Source organism: Branchiostoma lanceolatum, chromosome 14, assembly GCF_035083965.1.
Source record: "Branchiostoma lanceolatum isolate klBraLanc5 chromosome 14, klBraLanc5.hap2, whole genome shotgun sequence".
In the NCBI taxonomy this organism is placed as follows: Eukaryota; Metazoa; Chordata; class Leptocardii; order Amphioxiformes; family Branchiostomatidae; genus Branchiostoma; species Branchiostoma lanceolatum.
In genome coordinates this window covers 6436651-6462716 of record NC_089735.1, presented here as the reverse complement: position 1 = coordinate 6462716, position 26066 = coordinate 6436651, and the positions used below count along the sequence as shown (strand labels likewise).

General features: G+C 43.1%; 2 protein-coding genes across 4 annotated transcripts; one reads left to right on the top strand and one right to left on the bottom strand.

Moving 5' to 3' along the window:
- Window positions 1–1337: 1337 nt before the first annotated feature.
- Window positions 1338–17666, top strand: LOC136448869 (protein NDNF-like). Of its 3 annotated transcripts, none has more exons than XM_066448552.1 (4): window positions 1338–1572; window positions 13891–14088; window positions 15003–15127; window positions 15575–17666. In XM_066448552.1, exons 2-4 carry the CDS (start codon window positions 13904–13906, stop codon window positions 16951–16953), a joined length of 1689 nt encoding a protein of 562 aa, XP_066304649.1. In that variant the 5' UTR covers window positions 1338–1572; window positions 13891–13903; the 3' UTR covers window positions 16954–17666. The 3 variants fall into 3 exon arrangements, with proteins under 3 accessions (XP_066304649.1, XP_066304648.1, XP_066304650.1); XM_066448551.1 differs by lacking the exon at window positions 1338–1572 and adding an exon at window positions 10025–10583; XM_066448553.1 differs by lacking the exon at window positions 1338–1572 and adding an exon at window positions 12812–13418.
- Window positions 17667–20406: 2740 nt separating this feature from the next.
- LOC136448871 (serine/threonine-protein phosphatase 2A catalytic subunit beta isoform) lies at window positions 20407–26066 on the bottom strand. The gene is made up of 7 exons (XM_066448556.1): window positions 25786–26066; window positions 24344–24553; window positions 23860–24033; window positions 23588–23677; window positions 23046–23207; window positions 22423–22541; window positions 20407–22156 (listed from the first exon to the last, which is right to left on the bottom strand). The coding sequence occupies exons 1-7, from the start codon at window positions 25897–25899 to the stop codon at window positions 22084–22086; spliced, it is 942 nt and encodes a 313-aa protein (XP_066304653.1). The 5' UTR covers window positions 25900–26066; the 3' UTR covers window positions 20407–22083.

The following is a 26066-nucleotide window of genomic DNA, read 5'->3' as shown; positions in this document are numbered from 1 at the left end:
TACTGGTGCACGTTGAAGTTCAAGTGTGATCTTGTCAATATTCATATTCATGCGGCTGATGCGAATGTAATGAGGCTATTGTAGTGTCTTCAAACGGCGCTCGAGGCAACATGGAAGGATTGTGACAGAATCGAGAAAAGGGACCTAGTTTGTGCGAATATTTTTCAAGGACAGACTTGACTCAGACAAGTTCGAATCCCGCGGTTGTGAGAGCCAGGCTAGGCCACCCTGGTCTTCGCGCACAGTAGGGTTAGATCAATGTTACAGCGATTATTCTGTGTTGGACTGGTACCAGGTCCTCTCCCCTTCACATCGTCACTTAAATGATAAAATTGCAAAAAATCCACAAATAGATCATTTTTAAGTAGCGTATGCAAAAGATGTGAATGAAATCCTGTGGGCATATGTCATAGGCATCCCCATTCCAAATTTTATACAATTTGGTTTAGATACCAGCGCACAGAAGCCTGAAAATGACCCAAAATGCCATAGAATTGATTTTGGGCAGAAACTGAGATACTTCCATATCTATGATTTATTTAGGATACATTCAACTACATGTGTAACAAATTCGGCGGCTTTAGACAAATTTGCACAATTTTTCAGCTATGCCACTGGACTATAAATGAATTTGTGTTTTTGTCATGCATTATAGCGTCCAGTTTACAGCCTTGACCTGGTGTATCACTCCGCGGTAACGGGAATGCGTCAGGATGACAGGCTGCTGACGTTTCATATCAGTCTGTGGTGATGGCAGCCATTGGACACCTGATTTGATAGAACGCAATGCGAGAGGCTTGGCGCTGCTCTCTCCCGCCGAGCCCCAGTCACAGCCTCTAATGATTAGGCCATACTGATTTGTTTACATGGATCACATCCTCTGGGCCCTGCAAAATTGATACGAGCATGCAAAAAAATAAAAGTTGGGCCCAAAAAAAAGTTGACTTCATTATAAAATCTAAGTGGTCAGGAAGGTTATAGAAATGACTGAACTTACAGAACATGGTATACCAAACAATAAATTATTTACTTTGTTCTTTCATATAGTCTTGGAACACTTTGGAAAACTTTGCTCAGGGCTCGAAGTACATTTTTTTCCAAATTAAAAATTAGGATACAACCAGTATGTTTGTATAATACTATGATTCGTTATACGACAGTTTTTATTGCAATTTACGACATGTATTTGCTCATCTTGCAGCTTCTTTGTTGTACTTTTTACGGTATGATCGTAAGCTCTTTTTTAAACGGTCGAAAACTGAAGCACGCGTGGATGTCATCCATATAATGAAGCCAGCATGGCCTTACCTACCGTGTGCTAGTGCAGACATACGCTTTCCATTGGCGCAAAAGTAGCGTGTGGTTTGTTTAGCCTCGGCCGCCAATCGGACAGGGAAACACTCCGACCCTGTAGGCCGTGCTTCCAGTCTCAGGTCATTCTCGTCCCAGCAGCCCTCTAATTGGAGACGGCCATACAACTCTATCGGGAGGCAAGCTGAACTCTGAAAACCTGAGTTACCAGCAGCTTTATCGTCGGCTCCTTCCCCGGTATCTGACTTGCCGTGAATCGTGGTAGGTAGTCGTTTTGCATTGCATTTGTTACCATTAGCTATCGGCCGTATTATCATCTGATTCCGGTATCATATTGTACACGTGCACATGTTACGTACTAGTAATATGAGGCATCAGTAAACCGTATCAGAACTTAATCTAGGTGGTGAAGATTTGCATTTTCAACTCGAATATATGCCATGCTAAAAATATCCCCATGTTGCGTCGAGAGGTTTTGCTGCCTACATGATCCTACATGTTCATGGCGCATGGCTCGAGCGAGCTCGGCTGTCTGTTCCTGGCATGTTGGTGCTGATGCCCTTTGATCGGTCGCCACGGCCAAATCCGCAACACATGGTGGGCTGGCAGAGAACTGCCGAGGGTATCGCCACGATCACAGGCGTAGACATGCTGGAAGGTAGCCTGAAATCCAGCCGTATCTATTAGCTCCGGTATTAGCTTTTAATAGCTGCTCCCCTACTCGCCGAGTCCGCGTCGATGGCCAAAGTGACGTCGATGGCCTGGTGGTAAGTCCGTTGATTTATTCATTTATTTATTTGCAAATGTAAAATGTTGATAGGCCAGCGGACACGAGATCGAGAGGTCACGGGTTTTATTCCTGGCATTCCTAGCTAGACGCTATGTCCTTGGGAAAGACACTTTGAAATTTTATACGACTTTCCTCACTCCACCACACGTCAGTTAAACTGCACACGTGGTGGAAGGAGAGGGATGGGCTACCTTTTCCAATACCTGTTCTACTGTACATGTGGATTAACAACCCACTGCCCCTACGGCCTGAAAAAGGCTATGGGACATTTACCTTTACCTTTGTAATTGTCAGCATCACCAATACGGCTGGATTCCAGGCTAGCTGGAAGGGTTACTTTATATATGACGCACCCGCGCTTCGATATTTCCGCATCATTTGTATACTATAACTGTTATATAGTATGCTTGATGGTCAACATACAACGATCATAATTTGCTTGACAGATTATGCCGAGATGGGTATTTTTCCACCACGCGTTAACTAACAGTTAAGCACAGTTAGGGGTGGTTTGAGTTTGAGTATCATGTTCTACCGGCACCGCTCCCGGATAGACCTAGATCTGCTCATGAATGCCTTGCAGCATAGACTATTGTGGCATGTATGATGTGGGCTTCCAGGGAATTTGATGGAGTTTATCAGGCAAATGTAAAAATCCAGATGACCTCCCTCAGATCAGTAGTTCAACCTCCAGGTGCAAAGTCTTGATTATACGTACCTGAACAAGCGTATGGTAGATTGTTATCTACTAACATAATTTCACCAGGGTACATATAAATTCCGCCACCCTGAAAAGATATAGATCTGAAACCCAACGTCCCCCAGTATAATGCACTCCTGTATATCTAAACTGTGCATATCGTGCTGGGTGCTGCATTAGCGATCTCCCAAACCCAATGTTTTTCAAAGTGGCGGGTTTATGTAGCCCGGTGGATTTATGTTAATGGTGGTTAAATGATGAGGATTTCATAATCATGCCATAGGATGCATCTATAAATAAAAGCATAAAATACAACATCGTCTATCACAAAACCATGATGACATATGTAACGTTACCTCAGTCCAGAGGTCTAGGTGAACATTGCTGTATGCAAATTATGACATTCAGCTGCAGGCCACGTACGGGATAATTGAGGAAATGTTATATATATATATATATATACTAGTATGTCCTTGTGCCAAGTTTGAATGTTGTCAGATAAGAAGGCTGTATTTTTCGACGTTGTTGGTTGATTTGTTGGTTTGTTAGTGGACCTGTGTATGAGTGAACTTCCAGATTGGCTGAGTTCTGAACGTGGGTTGGGCGTGTATTGTGTTAAGTTTTCCAGATAAGGTCTAAATGTCGAAATAATCTGAACTGTGGCGAGACTTTGTGACTGTAAATTCTATGAAGTGTCCATTCAAACGGCATGGCCGTTGACGTGCACATGTGGTGCTTATTACTGTGTAGGGCGACATTCTTAGTTTCTGCATCATTTTTGTGTCCTTTGCCCCCGAAGTGTCAGTACTCAGCGGACAGGAATGCTTATCTATGGATAGATGTACTATTTTTGGAAGGGCCAATTCAAACCAAGTTACAATTCAATCGGGTACTGAAAATGAAATGAAGTTTAATATCAGTATTATTATGCACTAGTAGCAATTTGTGGCGTCTGTACTGTGACGTAACGTTACATGCATTCGTATGAAAGTCATCAAAACTCCTACAAACTAATTCAACACCAGTCTTTAAGTTCTGGAGAAGCATACTAACAGTCTTTCGCTATGTTTGCTAGATCTACGGTAAGGGGCTTGAGGCGTTTAAACCAAGTACCGAAGTCCAGTTCGTAGAAAGCCCCCGAATATCGAATAACCACAACCATGCAATGGTGGTACTTTGAATATAGCAATTACACCATTATTGCCAGTCCTTGGTGATATTCGAAGACCGTGATAACGCGTTCTTCTATCAATAAAAAAAGTACAAAAACGAAATAACTACGTAGCTGTAAACGCTCGGTCTAATGAACGTGAGTTTTGTGCTGATACACAATCGACAAGGTCGCGACACTTTGAGGTCGTATGTGGTAGAAATGTAAAACGTATATGACACAAGATGTCTGACACAATTCACTGCGTCGAAAGAGGTTTCTTCCTATTATTAGAAGCAGAGACAGGCTTAACTAATTTGATGCCAGGACTAACGACTAACGGCTCGTGACCAGTTCGGCCTAGCCCACTTGCGGTCCCGACCCGGCGGGGAGGAGGTGACGCGGGTCACTTCTACTGTCTATTTTTAGTATGTCAAGGTCAGTCTTGTACCAGGCCTGGTCTTGCACATTTTCATTAGTACCTTGTAATGGCGCCTTTTTATACTAAGGCCACAGCAAGTAAATTTTATGGATGACATCCTCCGCAGACTCCAAAATTAATGAGATAGGGCGGAAAAAAAACAAGGCGGGCCAAAAAAAACAAGATTCCTATATTTTCGAATTGAGGCGACGAAATATGATATCATGACCAACAGGTCTTTTAGTCCTGTATTCAAGCAATGTATTAGTCCTGTATTCATTCATATATAATATAAAACCTCCTTGATTCAACAGTAAACATGTCCTTGTAGATGTGTATACATCTTAATCTTTAGACTAACTACAACAACTGCAGTTCTAAAAAGAGCTTGTTGTACCATCATCTGTAGCAACCACACTGGGTATTCATATGAGATGAAGCACCTTGTGTATACAGCTCAATTAACTAGACCTCCCCATTATTTATCTAATGTCCTTGATAGAACAAATGCAGAAAACAGCTTGTTATTATACCATCATGGGCAGGAACTACACTGGGTATTCATATGCAATGAAACACCTTAGACTGTCAATGTTTACGACATGTTTGCCAATTTTTGGCATGTTGACCACCGTCGGAGGGCAATGAAATTTCTTGTTTTTTATTTCGAAATCAGACGAAAATTAATGAGCGCGCTGATGTCATCCATAAAAATTACTTGCTGTGGCCTAAAACAAAACATATCGAAAAATGTTTAAACCCCTCAATGAAAATTGGAGGAATCAGTCAGCTGTCATCCATTCCGAGACGTTTCCTCCCGCAAGCGCTTTCACCATCGAAGCAAATCGCCTTTACCATCAGAGTGCGCTGCTCTTCATAGCTTCATGGTGATGTCTTCATGTAATACAGAAGAATGGAGAATGGAAAAAGTTTACCTTTACAATGAACTGTAGAATCTTGATATACCATACATAAGAGATGGGCCCGGTACGTTCTAGCCTGGTATCTAACCTTGTACAGCATTGGTCCGCCTGTACTGTGGGCACGGTATTGGAAGGCGGAGTCCACCCCTCTCCTTCCCCTTTTACATCCCCAACCAAAGACAGGTACCCATTTTACACCGGGGTAAAGTCGGTGCCTTTCCCAAGGACATAACGTCTAGCCAGAAATACAAGGAATCAAACCAGTGACCTCTCGATCTCGAGTCATCTAGCCTAGTCACTTGGCCATTAGACGCCATTGATCGTTGGTAGGTGTACGGACAAAGCTGTACAACTTCTTCTTCGTTATTCAACAAGGCTGGGTGCGAGGGTATAGACAAAGGTCCTTGGCTCGGGACTAGAAAATTGTAAACTAGGTCAGCAATGATTAATGCCAACCCGGGGATCGAATTTCAGCCTCTTCTTCATCACCCAGACAGTGCCAGAGAACCCCTGTCACTCACCGAATGCCATCAATTATTTGTGTGTAGCTTCACTTGAAGCTACACACAAATAATTGATGACATTCGGTCTTGAGTTTCTATTGCACTCGGATTTTTGTGGGCAGCCTCTGAGTTCAATAGAAACCGAGTGCAGCAGAACTGATATGCCGATCAGCCTGAAAAAAAGCCAGAGTCGTAAATCCTGCTGAAGAAGCTGTTATAAAGACAGCATACATAATATTTCCACATGTGCGAGTCTGCTCTGGTCGTTCGTTCTCCATGGACTCCTGGGCTCCGACATGCCGGGAAATTAGAATCAGATTCACGCCACACAGCGACGTAGAATAGCATCAGCAGGTTTCCATCTTGTTCATGCCAAGATGTACAGCAGATATGTCCACTGCATAGTTGTGCGTATCATTGGCCATGTGCATGGCCACTGACGGGCAATGACAATGGTTTCTAGATTTACCAAAAATGACTAACGTTACTACGGCTGCATCTTACTAACAGTTCATCTCCTGCTGTGGATGCTAGTACATTGTACCTAAAAGGCAGGTCCCTGAGGAGCTCTTGGTCAAATCCTGGCACAAGTACGTTGTCTTCACCGCCATCTACCTAGGACATTATCATCTGGCGTCAGCATCAATGATAAACACAGCATGCCATATATGGACCACCCAGTGTTGTCACGTAGCCAGTATGTAGTACTGCGTGTCCACGTAGGAAAACTCTAGATGTAATGAAACAACCTCAATGTCGGCCGAAATGATTGTATTTGACAGCAGTGTTAGTTTACTTGGAGATCAGGGGTGGATTTGCATGCTTAGCAAAATAAGAAGGAATGGTGCCATAATATTGTCTCACAATTGGAGGATTCCTTTCTGGGATATTCCCTTCTTTCATAAAGAGTTCAACCTTGCATGCCTTCAACATTACAGATCGTCACGAATGGGTTCCTTTTTATTGCTGGGATAAATAGCCTCCGTTGCAGTCCTTTTCCCCGCAGCGTGTTTTTTTTTTCAATTTTCCAAAAAAAAAATTGAAAAAAAAAACACGCTGCGGGGAAAAGGACTGCAACGGAGGCTAGGGATAAAAGAGTATAAGATGAATGCTCCACCGCTTAGTTTGACCTCTGTTGTTTATACATACGGCGTGTTGCACCTGTTTGTTTTTTCCTTCGTTCAGACCCCTGTTGTGCCTAGTGACACATAGGGCAGCAAGTTCCTGTTAAGTGTCAGTAGCAGGGTGTATTTCTACAGGGAGGAGTTGTTAGCCCTTCCCCTTTAACGTGCTCGAGGCACCTCCTCGAACACGAGACCCCTATTCACGTCCCTTCCGAAAGACGGGTGCAGCACCAACCGAGATGCCCTTCCGATGATTTGATCTGGGATCTCCCAGTTACTCGGGAACCAGGAGCTCAACTGTGAGGCTGCTACTAGGGACATCCCTATAAAGGAGGCCATAAACTTGTCCCATCCTCCCCTTAAGTTGACCTCTGTTGTCTACACACGAGGTGTGTTGCACCTGTGCACGCGCGCTCATTGAGCAATTACCCCAAAGTCGGTACTTTTTCAAATCCTTCAACGATGCATCCCCACTGCCGTCTCGTTCCAGTTGAAGCCAGTGGCGGTGATGAATTCTTTCCCCTTTCTTCGTCTGGTTCCGGTTGACACGGAAACAGGGGTCGGTGGACTTGTTTCGGTAGAAAATGTCTTTCCTTCGGCAAGACAAGACTTGTTTCGTCTTGTGAGAGGAAGGGCGCACAAAGTGAGTTTTGTTACAAGTAGCGTGGCGGTATGTTGGCTGAAAGAGTTCTGACCCCTCGCGTTGTATTTCCCGTCATGCTTCACGGTTCTAAAACTCACAGGCGTTGGCAAACAAACAGGTGAAAGGCTCTTCGGACGACAATGTAAACTGTTTTATCTTAACTTATGGGTACCACGCAATAAAACATGGCGTAACAGCTACCAAAGTGTCCATCGTGACACAAGAAAGTACACCAGCATGGCGTTGACTTGGTCTAGCCGACTTGTGGGCGAGGTTGATGTGCAGCGGCCTTCTCCGGGACAAAGTGCACGGTGGCATTGAGCTGTGGAGTTGTGACGGCCGGCATCGACTGAAGCAGGGTAATGTTACCTCCAGACCGAGACGACAAAACATAACAGCTTCACTCCCGTAGCACTAATCTTCAGCACACAACTCTCGTCTGGCCCTGGGAAGCAGCCGGCCGGGGGCACTGCCCGACACAGCGGGCCCCCTGCCGAATTTTCAAACATAGGATTACACCAGTTGTTTTTGGCGCTGCTGATCTGAAGTCTTAATGTTGTTTACTTTAAAACGGCTTAAGGCGAACTCTTCATTTCCTCCGAGGCGGGGTAATGTCTTCTCCTGTCGTCTTTTCATTACTTTGTCCAGACTTAAGTTAACCGCAGGGGCACTCTAGATATCAGTCAGGACGTCTTCCCATGCCCCCCGCCATATTAGGGGAGGGTAATCAGGAAGTTTTCGGTAATCTGAACAGGAATGATTTAGGTTTTATTTCCTCACTGATAAGATAGGTGATGATTTAGTCTTTACGTTTCTTTAGAACGTGACTCCCGGAGAGACGGAGAAGTGAGGAAAGCATCATATCGTAACCTTTGACTTTATTTGGATCCACAATTACCTTGACATTTCTGTGACTAGTCTTCCTGTGGTCCTATGCATGAAGTACATGAATACACGTAGCAGATAATGGCCACAGAAGATCATACATCAGGTGCAAAAACACTGTGATAGCCAGAATTGAACAAAAGAAAAACAAGTTCATTCAACCTACAACCTTTGATCCCACCAAGTAACAAGTGGGTATAACTTGTGCAAAATCAATAACTCAATCGACATCGTGGTCTGCAAGATCTTAAGATCATCTTCTTACTCACCGTCCCCGCACCGCAAATGACTGTAAGAGTTTTATAACGGTACCTTTAACCCACAGGCAAGTTTGGTCGTGTGAATGATGACTAGGTCGATGTTTAAGATCAGCGTGCTTCTGTATATATGAGTGGAAAGTGATGACTGAGACTGGGTCTTGTCAAGTGACAAAGCTTTCCGTTAATCCCAACAAGACTGATAAAGCCTCCACTTCCGTTTGTGCGAGAGGTTTAGGAAGGTCTCAGGCTCCTCTTACTTGTAACAAATCAATTAATCGGTAAAGTCGCCGAAGGGGAGACATTGTAGCCCAGGATTTACTTTCTCTAATGTATTCCTGTCTGCTTTGCAAAGAGGACAATTCGTGTCTTATCGGTTTGACCTCTCTGGTTGTCAAAAATTGACATATTGATAGCATTAACAATCTATACCTACTTGTCTTCCAGTGCTACTAATAATTCTAAATACAACATATCAAAGAGTGAATATTGTTTCAATTTCATCGACGGTAACTTAACTTTGTCGTGAATTGCAGTTACTTGTCGTTATACCTCATATCAATAGAGGATGGCTGTTTTACTTTTTATCGCCATGGCCACGTAGTGCTGCAGTTGCACTCAAGTTTTTAAAACATGATGGAAGCAAAACTAAGGCGAAACAAATGCCAACTACAGTAAACCAATGTAGAATGAGTAGAATAAAGAAAAACACACAAGTGCTAAGCGCCAAGATTCCACCGCCCACTTAAGATCACTTAACAGCTTAATGCTTGTAGGACAAGCCAAGACAAGCCTTGCGAAGATATCATCTGAAGTAAGATTAGTCAGTCAGAACTCTCTTTGTATCTACATTTCGTAAAAAAATATTAAGCCACACCGTTTAGAGTTATACTAGTACTTGTAGTGAACAATTTTCCAACTGGTTTTACGCATCTTTAGATGACTTCTCCAGGGGGATGTGTACTCACTAAAGTAACTTCAACAAAGTCATGAAAGAAAGGAACACGAAGGTGTGATGGTAAGAGCATGGTACAGCGTACACAACCTCTAACACACCCTCTCTAAGTTCTCCTTATCAAGGCGGGCTTAGAGATGACAAAAACATCCCAAGGCCTGGCTGTGACTGATGTGGTTTTACCTTTTACAACTGGCCCTGGACAGGGTTCTCTGTTTTCGGGAGTATCCAGTCCAATATAGACACCGGCACGTCACGGGGTGATTCCCGAAGCCCTATCAAGTAAAGCACATCAAAGCTGCGGCGCAGGACTAGACACACTTCTCTCACAAGTATGGAACAGTATAGAGAGGTCTTTCATTTCATCTATAAACGAAATTGTATGGGAACGGTAGGCTTCATTTGCACACAATAACTTTCAAAGCGTTCCTATGCAGTTAACCGAGGATTAAACTGTAAGCCGGTGCCAAAGGACCATGAAGAGGCCGGGGAATTTAAGGGAGCCGTCAGCGGCTAGAGAGCCCAGTCTGACAGTCCCGCTTACCAGTTCAAAGACCAGTCGTTGCGCTTGGCTTGGCCCATTGCGACTGTGGGCTTTCCCATACATGTCACCAGCTTGATTTTCCGTAGCCGAGAGCCGCTTGGCAAGTTGGCTCAAAACTCGATTGTGCGCGGTAGTTTACAAGTGACTCTTCAGTCTACTCGACAGTGAGCACCTTGGGTTTCCCACCGCCAAAACATCCTGATAGCTTCGGACATTTTACAGGCGCTCCATGTGAAGAAGTGAAGAAGATAGTGTTGGCGGCTTCAAGAGGGGTTGGTAATTACTAGGAAGGTCCTGGGACTTTGACATCTCATCCTTAGTTTCGTCGGCGCTCGTACGGTTAACTTGTGTTGAGGCCAGGCGCACTGCTTTACAAGGTGGGTACTGTGATCTGTCGTATTTTATCGTGTGTTGCTGTTGGCTTCGCACTATGTGTATGTGACTTCAACACATGTGGTCTTAAGTTTTTTTCCGTCACTTAGCGAAGTTGACGTCGTAATTCATTGAGAAAATGCAACCTTGGCTTATTCAATATTGAGGCGAGTTCAGCGGCTGTGTTACCTGGTTGCCATCCTAGCTGGTTTTCCGCGGCCTCATACTCGCCTCTGACGAACTACAACGGTTGATAGAGTTTAATGTATGAAATAATTACTGAGAATCTGAATGAAACAAGTCTGATTAGTGACTCGTGCAACAGTGTCGACGTGAAGAACCCATGAAGTACTAAGTCTTGTATTTGTTCATATCTGCAATATTGATATGCCCATAGTTTCACAGTACGATGTGGCGCTGTAAAACATTTCTCACTATCCGTTCACACACGAAGCTCACCAGTCGAGCATGAGAACATGCACTGTTAGATCCCTCAAACTGGTTAGGATCCTCTCGTGCATGTATCTGACTTTCCCAGCGAGCCTGTCCATGTGATAGTTCCCTGGTAAACATCAGACCAGGACACCAGCCAGTCGACAAGACTTTGTTCCAACACTGCACTGTACACGCCCCAGAGAAGCCCGTCTGTCCGTACCTGTGGGCGTATGCCGGGCGGCCTTCAGACCCGACCTGACCTGGCTTCTATACGAGATTTACCCTGACGTGTGGTTTGTTTTCTTGTTCTTGAGGGGTGGTCGGGGCAACGGAACGACTGGCCGAATGTTCAATCTCTGTTCACTTTCATGTGCGATCAAGGTTACCGATCGATAGAGCGATCTACAAGAGCCCTGATTGTGCGACATTGTAAACGTTACCACGTCTGGAGTTGTTCCAAACAATTGCTGACATGCTCCATTTAACACAGCATACGCTAACACAATTTCTGACTCTGTGGTTCTTTTTAAAGAAAGGATGAGTCCATAGCTAGTTGTCCTTATCATGTGCATACCCATGCATGATATAATAATAATTATTTTTGAAAACCTTATCGGATATTGGAACCTGTCGGACTAAGGCTCCCTCCCGTTACCGTGCCTAGTTCTGACTGACAAAACGTCCTGACGACGCTTTCTACAACACTAAAGTTAGCTGATTTGCAAGGTGTTCTCGTTTCAACCAAGCGTAAAAACAAACAATAAGCACATTGTGTAGAATTTGTACTGATGAATACCTACTAACTTGTTCCAACAAGATATTTTGTATGTATGTAGAGAGTGTGTTTTGTGCTGCCATGGGAGGAGCTTTTCTGGTCATATATACCGTCGACACCGATTGTGACTGTTTCCGCCAACCGGCCGGGGCGTAACCAGGATCACGTGCCAGGATAGCATCCAGACAGAGCTCATGATTTTGCACACACGGATAAATCGCTAAAATTACATTTAAGAATTTTCTATATGGCGTTATCTTGATGCGAATCGGACTGGCGTAGTCAATAGTTTATGTTCTGAGTTTCATCGACGCTGAGATGCAGGTCACTTCTCACGTCACCCATGTCATTTGAGGTGCAGGAGCGAAGTGTGTCACGAGTTTAGCCATCATGAGGTCAAGTATGCGTTAGTGTATGGTCGGCAACAGTAACATTGTCTATGGACATATTTGCCTTCTACACAAGCAAATGTTCTACTTGCTCTATAGGGGGCTGGAAACAGCACACAGAGAGCGTAGTTCTCGCTCAGCCATGATTTCCTTTAATTTATAGTCTTGTTACCTGCAGTGTGAATGGAGGTTGCTAGGGGGCGAAAATCGTTTTTTTTTCTTAACTAGATACAACCCGCTACGTTATATAGGTATAACTGGAGAAACTGACACAGCCCAGAGCAAAACTGCCCGAGTAAGACACCCATGTCTCTTCTATCTACGTTCGCGTCGCTCAGACTGCGTACTACGTTTTCGGCTGCATTGATCTGACATCGCCCAAGACATGAAAATATACACATTTCGGTGCTACCAACGTGTTGTTGTGTTTCATGTCAGTTCGCTTGACTTGTTCTGTCGCTAGACGTGTTACACAGGAATAAACAAATGGCCAAATAGGACAACGGGTTATGTTCTTAAACTTGGATATCTTTGAAGATCTGGGCTAAGTGGTTGTTATCAGGCACTGCCTAATTCTTTTAATAGAGCCGCTTGGGTGACTGTTACAGCCGACTTCTGGTTGTCTCGTACACACTGGTGTATTTCCCACGCACCACAGCTGTCCAGAGCCTACAGTAAGCATCAGGGTCCATAAATAAACATCCATCCCAGGGAAAGAGCGCTGTCTGTCTGTTTAGCAAAGCTTTATTCGTTGATTGACAGGAAATGTATGTCCACTGTGTGGGGCATGCCAACCTTTGTCCCGCAGTAAGCATGGAGGATGGGATGTACGGGAACATAATCCGAAGGTGTAAGCCCAAAGATGTCTTGATGTAAGAACGCACAGTTGGAAGGCTTCATCCCGAGTCCAGGTGGCAAACGTCGGTGCTCAGATAGGTGGAGTGAAGGCAGCTGCCTGTTCGGCTGAAGGCCTGCCGCTGGAGGGCTGACGGAATACTTCCAGACAGACCTTCTGTCCAATGTCTGCTGCAAGGTGCTCATTCTGTGTTAGAAGTCTTCAGTTAGTGGGTGGCACGACGCAGAAGGGTGATTCCGACAGGCGGTCCTGGCGTTCGTCCGCTGTTGCCTCATGTCTGTGTCCTCATTCGAACTGACCCTGGGACTTTGACGTTTGGCAGGAAGCTATCGTGAGAAGTTTAAAAGATCATCCTCCCTGGGTACTTGGCGGAAACTTTAACCGGGTTCGGTAATTTCTTATCTTCTGAAGTCGCGTTGTTCTCTCTACCGTTACATTCTTATCACTGTGACGGCCTGTGTACATGTTGCTAGTGTCGCCCTTGTATGCCACAGGTATGTGTGCACAAGGACCAGTGTGTTGTATTGTGTTGGTGTTATATGTACGACTGTGTGCAAGGCCCGTCTTCTTAGTTTCTGAGTCGTACTTTGGTACCATGAAGCTTAGTTTTTGTCACATTATGCAGGAAACGATTTTCCCGATATGGGCACTATAGCATATGAAGGTAATATTTTATGCACTTGTAACGTAAGGAACATCGTTTTCTTCAATGTCGCGGTTTGTCGGGTCCTACTATTTTCTGCTGCTTAGCTATAGTCCCCGGAATGTTTGGTCAACAGGGACTTCCCACGATGAAAAGAGAAAGGTTTTGTTTGCAAAATAGTAAACAGCCAACTATTACTGTTTATATTGTGCAGGTCCGCTGCAGACATGAGGTGTGAGTTGATGGTGGTGTGGCTCGGCGTGGCGCTCACCTGGGCACAGCGCCTCCCGACACGAGACGAACAGCTCTTCCGACTACAGGCGAAAAATGCCGAGACCAACCAGTGGAACACGAAGGTGCTTCCGGACGGCATGGAGGTTCGGAACTTCCTCTTCGAAGATGTGACAAAAACGTAAGTGATTTAACATTGAACGCTGTCTTAAAGTCTCATTTCTTGATAGGATTTCTTTCTAATAAAATATATATATCTTGCATCTTTTAATACAATATGCCGCAAAGTACCCAGCATTGTTTGCCACAGGAGTTTATTTTGACATCACAATCACGAATTGACTAAGCAAATAGAATGTTGAGCAGATAAGATAAAGTAGACGGGCACATATATCCAAGTTGGAAGTACCACCTGTCGGACAAAACGTGGTCATGAAGGATTAGCTGTGGACTAAACTAAAAAAAAAAAACATCTGCTGAGTAGACTCGTTTTACAACATTCTTTCTTCTCGTTTTTGATTTACGGTACGGAGTATCGTGATATTGCTGGGGCTTTAGGCGTTGACATGTTGAATGTCAGACCAGGTTGTGTTACGTCCGCCACAAATTACAAACCTCTGCCTTGAACTGTAACAGTGTTACCATCAACACGTGATGTCTGACTTGACAGACAGTCTAGTAACCTTCAAAACTGTCCATAGCCTCCTTGCAGTCTAAAGGCATATCATGATGCGAGCTGTATCTTCAAAGGAAGAAACGTAATGTAAGAAACGAAAGCGCAGCTCTGAAGTACTAGGCACCGAGATCATGCTAAACTTGTGAACCAGCTAATTCATCAAACGAATTGGAAACGGCATACTAGTACGTTAAGTTCAAGTTGGTGTAACCCTACTTTTCCGCATTGAATACTATTACGGTTGAAGGAATCAAGACATTGCATGCTTACAGGCTTGAAGCAAGGAAACATCGTACCCTAAGCATCGTCCTATTGTACGGCCCTCTAACCATACAATAGAGATTCGGCACGGACTAAGTTGTTCATGTTAATAGCCGCTCCTTCCATTGCTTATGTGATTTTGATATTTCCATGTCCAGGTACTATTTCTTTGTAGAGGACGAAGGTTCCCCTGTGCTGATTGTAGTCGAGCCCTGTGACACAGAGATCCAGTGGAAGGTCACTCAGCACGAAGTCACAGAGGCTGTCAGTCCAGACGGGTCAGGTAGGCTTTCTCTTATCTAAAAAAATACTCATAGAGCTGGAATAGTAAGATAACACTTATTATGACTTGTTGTAAAATCGTCTGGCAGAAAATCGTCGAGCCCGAGTACAGGCCTACGTACAAACCGCCAGGTCGTTGGCAGTGTCGGGTGTCTCGTCTCTAGCAGGTGCTACGGCGGGTCACTGCAATCCTTTATCGCATGTAAAAGTTTTCCTGTTTCGCACCATCCAAATCAACAGCCCATAACTAACGGCTGACCCCAGGACGTCGGTTCGGCTTCTGAACGTTTCAGCTCGTGCGTGGTATGTGTTGAGACAAAGCTAGACACGGGTAAACATAGAAGTTGTGTATGTGAACTTCACTTCAAGATCGCTTTGTCAGGACTGTTTGAAGCACTAGACCGATGTCTAGAAGCAAGTCATTGACCGCATTACTCTGCCATTCCAGGTGAACACATGGAGGACCAGGGACGGAGGGGACCGAGTCTGACAGGTCCTGTGGTGGTACGCTTCTCCGGTCATGACACCATGTCCTACTTCAACCCCGCCTCCCAGCGAGCCATGTACCGGGTGCAGGTGACGTCACGAGGCGCAGACACGCTGTTCGGTATGTACGCCACGACCACGCCGGACTCCGACAAGCCTTACCCGGAGGTACCCGGCGATCCTGAGGTAACAGCTTCAGATGTGAGTAAGTCCACGGCAACTTTGTCTTGGAAGCCAAGTCCGACGGAGACGAAGTTTCACCTACCGGTTAAGTACTGCATTGCAGTCAACAGGGCGCGGAACTTGAAGACCCTGTGCGCGGTCAATTCACGGCGAAACGGCGGGGACGACATGCCGATGCCATCACCGCCTTTCAGATTCGGATTTGACTTCGATTTCAAAAGCTTTGGCTTCAAGCGGCGAGGGAAGAAACGCCGTAACCGCGACAAGATAGTCTTCCCTGCGGTCAAGGTAATGGCGCCACAAGAGAACATCCTTTTTGAGTGCGTTGGTGACAAAAAAGCTTACACCGTGGCCGGTCTACAGCCGGGAACGCAATATTTCTACGATGTTTTCGTTGTGAACACTCTGACCAATCGAAGCTCTGCTTACACCGGAGGAAGACTGGAGACCAAGCAGCACAAGAGGAGAACCCGTTTGAAAGACGGGAAGGTGACCACTGCCACCGTCAAACGGTCCAAGGGTCAAGCCTACACCGTCAGGGTCGGGGACACACAGTCGCCCCTTCAGCTAACTGTCCAATCGTGCATGGGAGAAGTGAGTGTGAAAATTTCTCGAGAAGGAGACGTTGTGGCTAAGGAGTCGCGCGTCAGCTCCTTGTCGAACCTTGTCCTGACGAACCTGACGGAAGGAGACTACCAGGTGGCCGTCAGCAGCAAGCGCAAGCGGCCCTCAACCTTCAAGATCTTCTCCACGACCAACCCCGCAAAGTATCCCTACGCGCAGATGCCGAGCGACACGAAAATCAAACAATTTGAAAAGCTCACGACGTGTGACTCAGCAACTATCGCCTGGTTAGTCAACGACGAGCGGTCAAAATACTGTCTGTATAAAAGCGTTGTTAGCAAAAAGGTATTCCGACGGAAACAAGTCACGGAGAACTCTTGCGAAAATCCGCGAACGCGAAAGAAGGACGAAAAGGTGATATGTAGACATCATCGGCCTGGGTCGGTGGACAGATCAGTGATGATCGAGAGAATATCCGGGCTGAAGCCAGGAACGAGGTATAAGTTCGACGTTTACGTCCAGAAACACAGAGGCGAGACCGGGCAGGCACTCATGTACAGAAGCGTCTACATTAAAACTAAGCGACGCTGCTGAATCACACGTGGTCACCTGAACATTTTGAAGTTTGAAGTTTTTGTAAGTTTGTGTGCAGATAGCTCAGGACTTCAGCGGGATGTTCTGAAACAACAAAGAGTACAAATTGAAAGGGAATAAATCATTATTGAGGTATAAAAGGATGTAAATTTTGATGTATGGATCGCGATACGAAAGGCTGTATAGGGCTTCATGCCTTAACTGTTCAATGGTAATGTGCCCTATATATTTCTGTACAAAGACAGTTGCGATTCGACCAGCTCACAAGACCATGTATTGTTAAGTCTGTCAATAAGGCCCCCATTCCTCTAGATGGCGACCTCGCTCCGACCTACATCAGATTTGTGTAACCCTTGATTGGAACATCATTGTGAAATATGACTGAAAAGACAACAAAACATACAAAGCGTAAAACGATCCGTGTTTTATCTATGAAAATCGTTGAGCACTCAGGCTGTCAAATCGGAGTTAAGTCACAGCGAGGTCGCAGCCCTAGTGGAATTGACGTGACACAAATTTTCAGCTGCATTTTGGTTCTGCTGAGCTTTTCAACAGCCAGGACGATGAGGCGAAGATCATGCATTCAGACAGGACTCAGAACACGGAAAGCACGGCCCTGAGACCTGGGTTCATCTGCCGGACAGATGTCGTCTATTGCGCCGAACATTGGCCTGTATACCTTATACATGTATTACACTGGTTTATTGTACTGGGATTGTAGTCTATCAGAATCCTTGAGTCGCTGGAAAAATACACTTAGCACAAAGGTTCGGAAACTTAAAATTTGATTAATCATATTTTTTATTTCTTTATCAATTGTTGAGTATTGTGTAACATTTGAAAGCATATTTATCACCCTTTGCAATGATATGAACCATCCTACAATCAAAGGTCAAATGCCAGAGCTGACTATGTTAGTATGTCACATAATACAATGTCTGACGTTGGCAGGGCGATTACGTCATTTAATGTTCGGGGTAATCCACCAGCAAAATCAGTCATGGTTCTCAATGCACAAAAGCGTGGTCATAACAAATGAGGTGTCATTTGAGAGGACACGATGTAAGGTTTGCAGTGATATATCACGTAAAGATAATCAACCAAAAACAACTGGCGTAAGTATGAAGAAGAGAAAATTTTCCCTCGACCTACCCACAAAAGTAGCCCTGGTGTACGATCGTAACGAACGGAATATCATTATAAAGGGCAATAAACAAGCTTTACCGAAATCAAGATTTCGAACCTTTTGTGTTAAGTCCAGTAGAAATTTCAAGTATCATACCCAAGAACTCTGGTAGACTACTGGTATTGCACCTTGGTGAAAGTAGGTCATATATCGGACTGGAATAGGTCAAGTTCTAAGTAAAACTTCGAAAATTTCAGACGACTTGTAACATAACGTACATATACATGTATATGTATATCTTTAGTTGAGGTACATAACCTATATGTCTGTACAGCTAACGTCTTGTATCGTGCACATATGCAGTTCAGGTATTGTTAAGGGCAATGCCAGGCACTGTCTCAGGCTTGTACAGCTGATGCTGATTCGAGTGCATGGATGACATCCTCTGGGCAAAACGACACTGATGTAAATGTGCGAGGAAAAGAAAGAAAAGTTGGGCAAAAAGAAGTTGCCTTCATTGTGTAAGCTAAGTGATCAGGAAGGTGGCACAAATGACCGAACACACAGGACATGGTATACCGAACAAGAAATTCTTTATTTTTGTCTTTCACATCTTCTTCTTTGACTTGGATATTCTACATTCGTCATTTTGCAATTTACGGAATATGTTGGCTCATTTTGCAGCTTCTTTGAACGATTTACAGTAGTCAATTTTTTTCTGTGAAAACGAAAATTGATGCGCGCTTGGATGTCATCCATATAATGAAGTCAGTGTGGCCTAAACCAGACTTGGCTACCTCCAAATTTGGAGTTCAACCATATTATGTTGTGTTGATATTTTGTTATGGTGCCTTTGTATGGAGTACTATGGACTATTCCATTTTCTTCTTGTGTGATGTTTATCAAGATTTCAACGGATTTACAGTGGATTTGGTACTAACTTTTTAGGAACAAATGGGAATAAAGATACGGGATTTGATATTTCTGATGAAATTTGGTGAGTTTTCAAGTCAAGTGCACTGGCTAGATATTAGCAAATATCAAATTTTCCATCAAAATACTACGTCAGAACTCAAAGGGCTTTGATTTAAAAAACATTAAATGCTTTTCAATATCCATCTTTTGCAATATTTAATCAACAACAGAACATTCTTGGATTATGAATGTTAAAATTAAGCCTTTTGTTTGTCATATGATTTATCGATACCATAATTTGATGCCAGCATAGTACTTGTCAGTAAGGAGATTAAACTAAAGATAGCCTGATTTTCGACAAAATCTCAACTGTGGATATTCTGTCTAAGATCGGAACTGCTTTGACGTCATTCTGGGGGTCCTCTTGCGCCATAGGCATACATGCACCAAAGTTTCAAACTGTTCACATTTTCTTGTATGCCTATAGTGATCAACCAAGGTTCAAGTGAGGGCAGTCACCTTCACCAAACAATTCTTTTGATGAAGGGTTCTCATTGTGTCTACAACAGAACTGACGTCAATGATATATGACCTTTACTGTCAAAGACAGCTGACTACTGTACAACACATCCCCCACTGCTTCAAGGACATATGTGACCAGGCTGAATATTACAAATCTGGAGTATCTGTTTCAAAGGCATACCAAAGTTTGAAACTGTTCAAGTTTTTGCATAATGATATGCATATCATCATCATCGGTCAACCCAGGTGGGCCGGGTAAGACTTATCATTATTATGAAAAAAGCGATCAACCAAGGGGTCAAGTGAGGGCAGTCACCCTTCTAAAACAATTTTCCTTACGTAGGATTTTCAGAGTCTACAACAGAAATAATGTCGAGATATATGACCTTCTCTGTCAAAGACAGCTGTCTTTCACACAACACATCCCCGACTGTTCCAAAAATGCCTTCAATTTGGGACAAATATGACCAAGCTTGAGCATTACAACTTGCGTTCATACACAAAACTCATCATGCTTATTTCAGCTACACATATCAATATGATGAAAGAAAAATGTTCAATCAAAATCATTTTACAGCAATAGCTGTAGGATACATTCATATCTGCATAATGGGGAGTTATGATATACTGTAAATGCGTTTAAGTTCACAGCGATTTAGTAGAGTGTTCCTGGTGGTATCAAGTTTGCGACTGAAACAAGATGGTAGGTGAGCAGAAGACAGAACAAGCTTTTTTGCAGTTTTAAGTTTGGGGTGAAGAAATTACCACGAAAATCAAACCAATGCGAACTTAAACGCACTTTACAGTACTGGGGGCACTTGGAAACAAATATGAATCTCCTACCGTTATCAGTACTGAACACGACAACTTACCATTTCAACAACGACCGCTAAGAATAACAGAAATTTTTTTATTCAGTTGAAGTACTTAACAGTACACAGACAATGTAGTCAGTAGATTATGTTCATTTTCTGGCACTGCTTGTTGCACCGGTAACCTACAAAAGTCTAGAAGAAAAAAAAAAGAAGCTCGAAAGATGTCAAAACACAACACATCAAATAAAGGTATGATTACAGTTTGACATGAACATCATGAGAAGCAAGCTGTATCTCATTGGAAATTAAAAATTGACTGGGAAAGTTTGTAAGGATCTTCTTGTGTGGTTCCCTCACTATACATAATGTGAGTCTAACTGTTTGTTTCAATTAAGAAGAATGTCTTGCACTATACAGACACTGGGTTAAAGACTCAAATTTTTTACCCTAACAAAATAAATGATCATAAACCATACAGGTTCAATCACTGTTTAGTGTGAAGGGTTATAACCAACACCAAGGTGTATAGAAACACATGGAAATATCCTGGGAGAAAACATCAGTGTAATTGTTTGGAAATTAAAGCTACAATGAAGTTCATTGTTTGGAATCCTGTCAATATTCCAACATCTATACAAATGTAAGAAGATAGTATACCGACAAAGATTTTACACTACCGGTAGTACGATACTTTCACAGTGGCCTAACAGTCATGAAAAGAAGGACAGAGAGAAAACAACCTTTTGATGATGAGTGGTTATAAGATACAGCAATGGTTGTGACTTAGCTGATTAAACACGCCAGATGTGTGTGATATAGAAAACAAATTTTACCAGAACAATCATAATAATACATCATCTCTAGGTATACAAATTCCTGAAAGGGGCACACAAAATAATTTTGTGACTAATTTTGTAACTACACCAGTCGAAAAGCATGCATTCCGGTGCCCCCGTCATGAGTCAGAATACCACAAGATAACACATGGTATACACAATATCACACCTAGTCTTAGAAATAACCATTTTCCCCTTAACTTCATAAACATGAATAACTGTTTTCATCTCATTGTGATCATAACTGTTCTGCCAGTTTAAAATTGGAGACTGACTCTGTTCTAACTCACTCTTTCGGTTACTAGGATGCTGTGAAATGTAATAGTGCTTCTTAGTCGCTTCATCATGGTACAGGATTTATCTTCATGTGAAAATATGAAGATGCAAGTTTTAGTATGAAAACACTATCACCCCCCCTCCTGTGTGGCAGAAGTACTAAAATGACCGATTATGGAATAATGTACAATTGGTTATAGTCCTGACCACTTTGGCTAGTAGAGAATGCTAGTACACATAATCATATTTCTCCTGTTACATTCATACATGATAGGTCCGAGTAGATCCAACCAACATGAAACTAAAGTTTGTACCCCCTACCGCACAAGGTCTTACCTCACTTCTTTGGACGGGCCAGGTCCAAATGTACAGCTTAGGCACAGACAGCAACTAGTATCATAGTCAGGAAAATACAACTGAATGGAGTTAAGATTATGATCCCCATATTGTCATACAGACGTAACTTTTTGTTACAAGTTAAACAAATTAATACCACCACACACAGATCTGGTTAGCAACAGAAAGACACGTTAAGCGTTTCTGTTGGCTGGAATTTGTCCCATTTTTTGTGGTTTAGCATATGGCCAGGGTATGGTCCACTTTTTAAGAGGGTCTGTCAGGAGTCCAAAACCTTCACCGTTTACAGGAAGTAGTCTGGGGTGCGTCTTGTGACGTGTGGCTCGCCACGGCGTGGGGCGGGGTCAAACTGCAAGCTGTAACAAGAATGAGATACATGGTCATCATAAAAGTGTGGTGGGACTGTGGGAGGGAGGGTTATAATGGTAAAACAGGTCTTACACAAAGTGTAATATTGGTTAAGGTGTTTTGTGTAACTTGAATTCATGAGACCAAGAAAACACAGCACTGGACAAATCTTCATGAATGAAATATTGTTCATGGTACTTTTCTGCATGGTGATCAAATAAAAAACATGGGACATTATCTTTACAGGATATGGTTTTAGTTGAAGCACACTTACAAGGAGTACTTAAGGGTGTCATCAAGTTCCATGATGGCAGCCTGGTTGCCACAGCGGTAGCAGTAATTAGGTGCACTGAAAATGGTCACCACGTTCCGATCATGGCACCAGTTGTAGCCCTGCATGAACACAGACACAAAATCAAATTAGTGGTCAATAAACAAAATTCTAGCTGTCCATGAAAGTTAGCACTTCAAGCAATGAGACAGTGGTTGAACATGGTGTAATTTTTGCACTGCTGCATTTTGGGTTTGCATTTGTCTGATTTGACTGAGGTAGGTGGGCAAGGGGTTCAGCCAACTGGATTACTTAGTAGGTATGATGGGTCTACTGAAGATGTTGTTTCAACATTGACAAATGTACTCCTTGTTGATTTATGTTGGACATCCACGATGGTGCTACTGACCTTAATGTTTTGTTCCTGATCAATATTGGCCGAAGTGATTTAAAAAATTGCACCAGGAAATGCATCAGGACATTGATATTTGGATAAAAGATTTTAGGTCCCTTGCAAGCGGTTGACAAAAAAAATATAGGATCGTCAGATTTTTTTAGGGTTGGTCGGGCAACTGGAAATGCAACATTTTCTTCCCTAGGCCTTGCTACTGTTAGGGTAAGCTCACCTCCATAACCAGCTGATGTGCTCTGGACACCAGGGTGAGTCCATTGCTGTGGTTGAAGGTCTCGGAGATGTCCTGTCCAAAGGTGTAGCCTGCCCCCCGAGGGGAGATCCCCCAGCCTCCCCTGTCGTCTGGGTCTGACCACAGCAGGTCACACATCGGACCCTGGGGGAAATCATGGCAATCAGCTTTGGACTATGTACTTATGATATACCCGGTAAAAATGAAGCCATAACATCTAAATCTTATCACAAGTTCCTGGGACGGAAATTTGCTTCTTGGGATGGACAAAAATTTCACCCAATCCATCCAAGAAAATCTAAACTTCATGACACAAAGTTCATCAAAATGTGATGTCGTAGGCACTACAAAGATTAACAACATGGGCTCTCAACAATGAGTGGGAGAGAAAAAAAATGTAAATCTTTACTTTCAACTGATTGTAACATGGAATTTTATGAAAATTTTGTAGGGCCAAAACACCAAAAGGTTTTGTGACATGGTGCAAACAGTAGACCTAGTGGTGTGTAGAAAATTACTCATACTTCATGGGGAACCTCCTGCAGACGGTCCAGGGCACGGATATGGTCCAGCGTGTCAATAGATGGGGACAGCCCTCCATGTAGGCAGAAAATCTACAGGGAAAATATAGGAACATGTAAATATATGTTCATGATTGGCAATATATGTACCTTTGTGATCCACAGTATTACAAACTGCAAACAGTGATGGGTAACAGATATCAGCAGTTCCAATGTCACAGGAATTGAACTGAATAAAAAAAGAAAGAAGACAGTGTGACTTGGACACGACTTACCTGTCCTTCAACCAGCGCCGTCAGTGGAAGGTAGTCGAACAAATCTGTGAAGTATTTCCAAACGTTTGCATTCCCATACTTCCGTAGACACTCGTCGTAAAACCCGTATACTTGTGTGATCTGTCGGCTTTCGTGGTTGCCTCGCAGGATGGTGATCCGCTGGGGGAAACGAACCTAAGGACAGAATATTCCAGATGGTAAGATGTTTTTATGCACAGGTACATACAATGTATCTAGAAATTTCTTTTGGATTGGTACTCAGGGTTCCCTGTGAGATAACGGTGCCGCATCGCTATACGCTAAACAAAAAAAAATTCATCAAAGGGAGGGTAAAACATAATAAAAATTACACAATTATGCTGAGTATGACTTACATGTGTTACATTTCTTGCTATTGTTATACTGATAAAAAAAAAGATTATGAACTCTGAAATCAATAAGATTTTATGAAAAGAACTTTATCCGTGAACAGCAAAAGACATACCTTAAGAGCTACTAAAAGAGTGACGGTCTCCACAGAGTAGTACCCTCGATCAACATAGTCTCCCATGAACAAGTAGTTGGTGTCTGGTGAACGACCCCCGATCCGGAATAGCTCCATCAGGTCATGGAACTGCCCATGGACGTCTCCGCAGACAGTGACAGGACACTTGACATCTTGAACGTTGGACTCCTTCGTCAGGATTTCTTTTGCCTGGAGTGAAAAGGGGACAATGAATTTTCTGATCTATTCCAGGAGGAATAAATTGTGACCGTAAAAAAAAACAAACAGGGAAGAACCTTGTTATTTATCATATCTGGTCTTTTCATGATACAATGCCTTATATATGGAAAGTACATCACCATTACTACAAATAGATGGTTCTAATAGATGATTAGGCAAAACCTTGGGTGTGGAGAAAAACTAAAAACATTTGAGAAGCAGATGTAATGCTCCACTACTTGAATTAATGAGGGTTCAGTGCAGAATGTGCAATAAGATTTCTGGCTTGTGACAGTTAACTGTTAAGACCAATATGACACTATAAAGTATAATGACAGTGAGCTCAACGTCAATATATTGGGAGATCACTTAAGGCAATGCTTTGGGTGTTTTGAGATTTGTTGAGGCCAGGGGTAGCCTGGGCTAGTAGGAGTCTCGATGAGAATGCAGGAAAGTTAACAACATACAGAAAACAGGGAGTTTAGGGGAGTGGCATGTAGCAATCCATGGAATGCACAATTCGATCTACATGAGCATCTGTGAGAAAACATTACTGGAACGACAAGCAGATACTAAATGTACTATGAAGTAAACGACCCCTTTCTTCAGCTGCTTAACTGTGATAAGTAACTAGAGCCTTAAGTATCATAAATCATTTCAAAAATTCAAAAATGAATTTAACAAAAAATATCAAAGTTCGAGCTATAGAATTGTACATGGAGTCTCCCAGGAAATGATACACAGTATATAAACTCAACAACTTTTCAACTGGACTAAACATTTCTTTGAGTTCATACAATTTTGTACGCCAACATAATTTTGGACATGTAACCAAGGGGCCCTTTTTTCATTTACTAAATAACACAACCAGTCATGAATCTTCCAAGTAAAATAAGGTTTACACCGACGAATTTGGTACAGCATTAACCTAGAGAAATAGAAAATACATAAAAAGATATGGTAGAGTACAAATGACAGGACTGGTACGTTTTGTTTTGAATGAATGTTAAATTTTAAAGCATGGTAAACCGGCCCATTGCCGCCATTTTGATTTGACCCGGTCTTCACTCTGATTCTTGTTCGGTTGCCATAAATTTAACATTGTTCACTGTAAGGCACAGAAAACACAGCAAGTACAACACCAAGACAGCAAAGAATCGGGGGAACGGGAGTAATAATTATCATCCTATAAGTAAATCTTTCCAATATATATAATTGTGTACCTTGTCTGTTAACGTTTTGACTTGGGTCTCCTGTAGCTGCTTGCACTCCATCAACTGCTCTATCCACTGGTCCAGGTCCTTCGCTTCGTTTTTGCTCGACGTTATTTCCCCCATGCTGAAGCAGTTTCTTAACTATATCCTTAGTAATGTTTATGTGGTTCTAAATACACCAAAACTCTCTGATTCCCCTCTAATTTGGCCCGGCTTGTGAAGGTCGACACTAAACGAGGAAAAAGTCCCGAATGGCCGCCACAATTTTCACTATGCAGTGACGTCAATGT

Coding starts and splice junctions, on each gene's coding strand:
- LOC136448869 (XM_066448552.1), top strand. CDS start 13,904: ATGAGGTGTGAGTTGATGGTGGTGTGGCTCGGCGTGGCGCTCACCTGG. Junction 14,089..15,002: donor TTCGAAGATGTGACAAAAAC/GTAAGTGATTTA, acceptor TTCCATGTCCAG/GTACTATTTCTTTGTAGAGG. Junction 15,128..15,574: donor TGTCAGTCCAGACGGGTCAG/GTAGGCTTTCTC, acceptor CTGCCATTCCAG/GTGAACACATGGAGGACCAG.
- LOC136448871 (XM_066448556.1), bottom strand. CDS start 25,899: ATGGGGGAAATAACGTCGAGCAAAAACGAAGCGAAGGACCTGGACCAG. Junction 24,034..24,343: donor CTCTTTTAGTAGCTCTTAAG/GTATGTCTTTTG, acceptor TTCTGTCCTTAG/GTTCGTTTCCCCCAGCGGAT. Junction 23,208..23,587: donor TGCAGGAGGTTCCCCATGAA/GTATGAGTAATT, acceptor GATTTCCCCCAG/GGTCCGATGTGTGACCTGCT.